Consider the following 6,483-nt stretch of genomic DNA (forward strand, 5'->3'; position numbering starts at 1 on the left):
CACACACACAAATAGCATAAAACATGTAGCTGTAATCTTAGTAAATAACCTCAGAGTGACATAAGCAGATATTTACTTGCACGTGATCTGAAGGCAAATAACCTACTGTAGAACGCTAAACGTAAAAGTAAATACGAATTAAAAGTCAATGGTAGAAAATCACGAATCATGTGAGGTTAGCTATTTAGCTGCACTCAGAAGCAGTGAAAACAAATAATCTCCGGAGTCACTCATCTCTCTCTTTCTCTCGTGCACTGTTTTACATCTTTCAGCACCACTTACATGTTACTAAGCACGCACAAAAACACGCCGTGAATCTGGACAGAAAGGCGTTTGTGAACACATACCACTCCTTTCTTCATGGTGGCTGCCATCTTGAACAGGAAACGGACTGCTTGCACGCGCGTGAACGGCGGCGGAATGAAGCACGTGGGTATTCATGAGTTTGTTGCCATTTCGGAAATGTGCAGCTTTTGTTAGAGAGAGAATGAATGACATGTGTTTGACTTTAATAACTGCCTTGAGCACTTAAGTTTTGCATTTCGGTTTTCTTGAAATTATCCGCAGTTTTTGTTGTGGTTAGGATTTTCACAACACTTACTGACATCTGGACGATAGTCATTATGATTAATAAGGACTGTTTTTAATGTTTTTGTGTTGAATTGATGTGATAAAATATAATTGTTCAGGCCCTACAGGTTTTGAAACAGCTGCCCCACATTTTTTGAGATAGCAGTGTTCAGGTAAAATGGGCCGGCTGATCAGCAAAAATGGGCCAGTCAAACTGCAAAGTGAAATAAAGACATTTCTGATAAAACACATTTAATTATATTTAATTTTATAATGTAACAGTGTGACATTGTATTTAAATTACATTGGAACATCAATTTGAATTACATTAAATCATCAATTTCAATCAATTTCATCAATAAAACAAATTTCATGAAAAAATGTAACAATAACAACAACAAGTAGTGTTATGGCAACAGTTTAAAAGTTAACAGCCAATGACTGCAAAGAATTTCAAAGAGGAGAGGTATGACACTGAAACCTTTCAATCAATTTCATCAATAAAACATAAATTCATTGAAAAATGTAACAATAACCTGAACAACTAGTGTGTGTGTGTGTGTGTGTGTGCGTGCACGTAAACATACATATGCATAAATTTGCAATATAAATAATTTTTAATAAAAGGAACCACCAGAATTTCTGCTTAAACTCAACTCAGAAGGTGGCCTATTTTAACTGAAATTAGTGGCTCATTTTATCTTAACACATTCAGGTAAATTGGGCCAGTAACTAAAAACGCTTTTTTTATATATAAAAATCTGGATTATTTAGGAATCAGCATTTTATCTCACAGAGGCCATCAAGACATGGGTTATGAATCATTATTTCTAAATGTGCATTTGTTTTTTATTGATTTATCAACCTTATTATTGAGAAGTAAGATTGGATATGTCAGGCCACTCACCTTGCTTTTTTTTGGCGTGGTCTCAAAATGACGCATTACCCCTCACCCCTGAGCAACCTCAGACCAATAAAATAATTTGCTAAATGTCAAGTACTGTTATGGCAACAGTTTGAAATTCTTTGCAGTCATTGGCTGTTAACTTTTAAAGAGATAAGACACCCAAACCTTAAATGGCCCATTTTACCTGATGGCCCAATTTGCCTGATATCACCCTATATATATATATATACTTTTATGTCCCCAGGGATTGATTTCCTTGTTCCACCTTTATACCTGTCGATGTAGCCTTGTCAAAAAAATTAAATAAAATAAAAACATTTAAAAAATATGAAAAATGACAATTAAATGTTATTATAGGCCTACTTGGTTACTTTCTAAAAACCCACAGGGCCAAAAGTGGCCATATGAAGAAAAACGGACCTTCAAGACATCTCAAAATATCTTCTTTTATGTTTTTAAAGGGGTCATATGATGCGATTTAAATTTGTCCTTTCTCTTTGAAGTGTTACAAGCTCTTGGTGCATAAAGAAGATCTGTAAAGTTGCAAAGTCTCAAATCCAAAGAGATATTCTTTATAAAAGTTAAGAGTCAACCACGCAGGCGGGGCATAGAGGAGAAACAATAATGTACAGTATGTGGAAAATAATGTGTTTTTTGAACCTTAAACCACGTAAACACGTTTCATTACACCAAATGCACAACATAATGTTCTTTTTAGCAGCATCATATGACCCCTTTAAGAAATGCATGACAGAAAATGAAGACCGAATCTTCATTTTTGGGTGAACCATCTCTTTCAGCTTCAGAATAGCCATCGAGTGTACAATCAATGTTCTTCTGGTAAGTAAAACAAAGTCGTGCCACAGGACACAAGCTGTTGAATATTTAGTTAACATAATGACAGCGGACACAACCTGACTGAACAAACTCACTGTGGTTGCTACTAGTGCTAGTTTCTTAAACATCCTCTTTGTAAACAGTGTTACACCCAAAGACAAATATTGGGATGATATGCAATTCCCCCCCCTTTTCCCAACATTACCATTCATATATGATTATTTTTAATAGCTATCTTTAATTTACATGTGTGTATATTTGAGCACCAATGACAAATATGAATTTGATAAATGTGAAAACTATAATTGCAACTTGTTTGCATTCTGTGCAGTCTTATATCTTAATGAAAATATGCTTCATTTGGATGCTTTAGTGGAATGCCTTCAAGGTTTTTCACTGTTAGCATGTTGCAGGAATTCCTTTCATGGTGGCAGATCAAGTTCACAGTGACCACGAAGGAATTTACTGTTCGCCCCCAGTGTGTGCATTTACAATGTGACTCTGTATTCATGAACGGCGCTTACATGACAAAATCTGCTCCTTTGTTCGTTGTCATGCTTTCTGTTGAATAAGAAAACACAGTGCACTGTACATATTAGAGTGTTCTGTTTAACGTTCATTTAATGAGATATTAAAGCGTTTACAGTACGTTTTGGCAAAGCGAGAGGATTCGTCAGCTCAAACAACCATGTGTGAATTGAATAGAGAATGGAGAATGACTGAAACGGCCGAACTGGGCCTGTGGGAGACAATCGGCATGTATTTAGCCTGTATTTATGCATGTCATGCAGTAAAAAGAATTATATTAATATATCATAAAGGTCAAGTATTGATGATTTATGCTAAAACAGTCAAGAAAAGGGTGGGCCAGATCACAATGACATGCATTTAAAGTGAAAAAAAAGTGACGTGACATGTGGCCAAGTATGGTGACCCATACTCGGAATTAGTGCTCTGCATTTATCCCATCCAAAGTGCACACACACAGCAGTGAACACACACACACCCGGAGCAGTGGGCAGCCATTTTTTTGCTGCGGCACCCGGGGAGCAGTTGGGGGTTCAGTGCCTTGCTCAAGGGCACCTCAGTCATGGTATTGAAGGTGGGAGAGAGCGCTGTACATTCACTCCCCCCACCTACAATCCCTGCCGGTACGAGACTCAAACCCGCAACCTTTGGGTTACGAGTCCGACTCTCTAACCATTAGGCCATGACTTCCCCTAACCTTAACATCAATTATGCTGTGATTACATCACAAGATTAATGCAGGAGAACAGTCAACTTTATGTTAGCCTACCTACGTTTGCTGTCTGTTTTTTTCCCTTTCAATGATAGTATTTTTTCATGTCAAGTATTTTATTTTTCTAATATTCCTATATTTTTCAAATAGTCTAATAACAAGAGAAGAATCATTGTCAAAGTCTGTTAATATTACAAAATTAGGTCATTTTAATTTTTTTAATCAAATTATTTACATAATATACTGATTAATTAATCAAATGAATTTGCAAAACATCTCATATGTCAATATTTGACTCAAAGAATCAAAATATAGTTTTGGTATTATTGAACAGTCTATTGTACAAATGCTTTGAATTTAGATGGTACTTTGCTGTAGGATTTATTTTACAATCTGGAGCCGATGATCAAAACCAGGGTTCATCACAATGCCCAAGCAAATCCACAAAAATGCTTGATGATGAGCTTAAACTGATCAGTTTAACAGGCTGTGAAGATCAAATAGTCTGGTCAATGAATCTGCGGTGTCCAGAACAGGGTTTTATAGTTAATAAAATAAAACTAAAACAATTTAAAGAAAGAAAGAAATGTTGACTGAATTCAAATACAATATAAAACAGCATTTATTACTTTTATTTCAACTGTATCAAAAAAACTAAAAACACAAAATAAAAAATAACTAAAAGCTTTGACCAAAATTAAAATGGAAAGTAAGAAAAATGAATAAAGTCTTGATTCAAAACTATAATAGTATCTCACATTGAAAATCTAGGATTTTAAATCTAATTGAAACTTTAAAGTAAACAGTTTTTTGGATGTTTCTTCTCTTTGAAACATCTCAAATCTTGCTGGAAAATATGATCATCTTTCTGACACTGATATCAATTTTTAAGGCAACTTGCAGTACCTTTTAAAAGTTATGTATTATTTATTTATTTATGTTGCCCACCAATGCTGCATTTATTAGATTAAAAATACAGTAACATTGTGAAATGTTATTACAATATAAAATAACCGTTCTTTGTTTTTAATTTATTTATTTTAAAATGTCATTTATTCCTGTGATGTAAAGTTGAATTTTCAGCATCATTACTCCAGTCTTCAGTGTCACATGATCCTTCAGAAATCATTCTGAACTGCTGATTTGCTGCTCAAGAAACATTTCTGATTATTATCAGTGTTGAAAACCATTGTGCTGCTTCATATTTTTGTGGAAACCAGACTATTTCAGGATTCTTTGTTGCATAGAAAGTTCAAAATAATTTTTCACATCATTTTCCATGTTCCTTCCCATGTATTCTGCAAGTGAGCAATCATTAAATAAATAAAGGCTTAGGTTGGTAAGCTTGTTTTCATGTACTCTGTACTCAAGCCCTGGATGAGAGTCATACTGCGCAAATAAACTTGTGCTATATATCCTCTACACACATCCTGTTTGGGCTCAACCACACCTACAAAACAGGCTGTCCCGCGAGAGCTGTTCTCAGACCAGCCTGACACTCTCTCTGCTTCAGTGCGTTGAGTGAAGTAATGGATGATACTGTCTGATGCCTTATCTTTGATGTGTATGATAATCATGTCATCTTTATTTAGGTGGAAAAGCTCATCAGTGAGAAACAATAGGACATGATCATGAGTTCATCAGTGCTAATAGGTTCACAGACCGTGTCTCATCCACAGTTTGTCTCACAAGTACTTTAAGGTAATAAGTTTTGAGCCCCACCCTCTCTTAGGACAGGTATATGTGTACACACGCGGGCTGACAGACAGCAGACTGCTGGAGATTGCTTTCATCGAGCTTTGGAAACTGTACACAGACTCTAATTGTCCGTTTGGGGCACAAGACTGTGGAAAGGTAAAAACAAATATTTTTATTAATTTCGTTTGTATTAATGTCAGTATTTTTGTTAAATCAGTATATGCGATTGTCTGTAAGTTTTATAGTAATCAGTAATATTATTTAGAATTTAATTATCATCCCTGCATGGGATTGAACCTACAGCCAAAACAGGTTATGAGCTTCTCTGCCCTGCAGCGATCTGTACTGTTTCTTATTAGGACTTTTAGTGATATGATTAAATGTAGCTCTTGCAACAGACTGTTGAACAATTGTTTTGTGCATATGTTCATCATATTTATGTTTAATAGCCGTTTTCAATGTCAATGCCGATATTTAGTTGCTGACTTGAAGCGACCATGGGAAACGAGCATTCAACTCAGAGAAAACGGCAGGTGAAATTATTTTTTTCATTTTTTTTTTTTTTATTATTTTATATTAACATAGCTTTATTTTGCAACATCTATATTTTTAAGTTAAATATACAAGAAAAATGTATAAATTATTTCCCAGCATTTTAGCAATATGATGATTACATTGCTAAAAGTACAAATATTCTGTGTAGTCCTAAAAACGTTTTTGTTCAAATTAGTCGTAGATTATAGCAAATGTTTTCAATGTAGCAAGTAATTTTATGACAGCTATGTGTTTGTTTTGGTAGATATTTGTGTATAATCTTGATTCAGAAAAGCCAGATTATAAATCATTATACATTATGCATTATGCATTATAATTAAAAAAGATTATAACACTCCTTTTCCAATTTAATTATGTGATTAAAAACTAGATTTTTTAGTTTTGTTTCTCTTTTGATACTTTCTCTGCTGAAGACAATCATGTGATAGCATTATGTTTACTGAGACATATTTATGCCAGGGTTGTTTTAGTTAACTAAAATTAAAACCATAAAAAATAAAAACATTTTGTTACTTAAAAAAATAAAGATTTTTTTTTTTTTATTTTATTTCAGCTATAGTTTCCAAAGCAACATTTATCAATTTCATTTAGTTTAACTTTATAACTAAAATAAGCAAAACTAAAACTGAAACAAAAATTTGATCAAAACTGTATAGACATGTTTTTTTTTTTAAAT

The 6,483-nt window shown here is 33.9% G+C and overlaps 2 protein-coding genes across 2 annotated transcripts in view; one reads left to right on the forward strand and one right to left on the reverse strand.

The window, feature by feature from the left end:
* Positions 1 to 450, reverse strand: part of LOC107697845 (prefoldin subunit 4-like) — a 5,127-nt gene extending 4,677 nt beyond the window's left edge. Inside the window, exon 1 of the mRNA XM_016498694.1 lies at positions 348 to 450. Within this exon, the coding sequence (XP_016354180.1) occupies positions 348 to 374 (27 nt within the window). The 5' untranslated portion in view covers positions 375 to 450. The remainder of the gene's footprint in view (positions 1 to 347) is intronic.
* Positions 451 to 5,093: 4,643 nt separating this feature from the next.
* LOC107697875 (breast carcinoma-amplified sequence 1-like) overlaps positions 5,094 to 6,483 on the forward strand; it is a 16,929-nt gene continuing 15,539 nt past the window's right edge. The window contains exons 1-2 of the mRNA XM_016498720.1: positions 5,094 to 5,408; positions 5,731 to 5,785. Of these exons, the coding sequence (XP_016354206.1) occupies positions 5,750 to 5,785 (36 nt within the window). The 5' untranslated portion in view covers positions 5,094 to 5,408; positions 5,731 to 5,749. The remainder of the gene's footprint in view (positions 5,409 to 5,730; positions 5,786 to 6,483) is intronic.

This window comes from Sinocyclocheilus anshuiensis, unplaced genomic scaffold, assembly GCF_001515605.1.
Source record: "Sinocyclocheilus anshuiensis isolate Anshui unplaced genomic scaffold, SAMN03320099.WGS_v1.1 scaffold78, whole genome shotgun sequence".
Classification (NCBI taxonomy): domain Eukaryota; kingdom Metazoa; phylum Chordata; class Actinopteri; order Cypriniformes; family Cyprinidae; genus Sinocyclocheilus; species Sinocyclocheilus anshuiensis.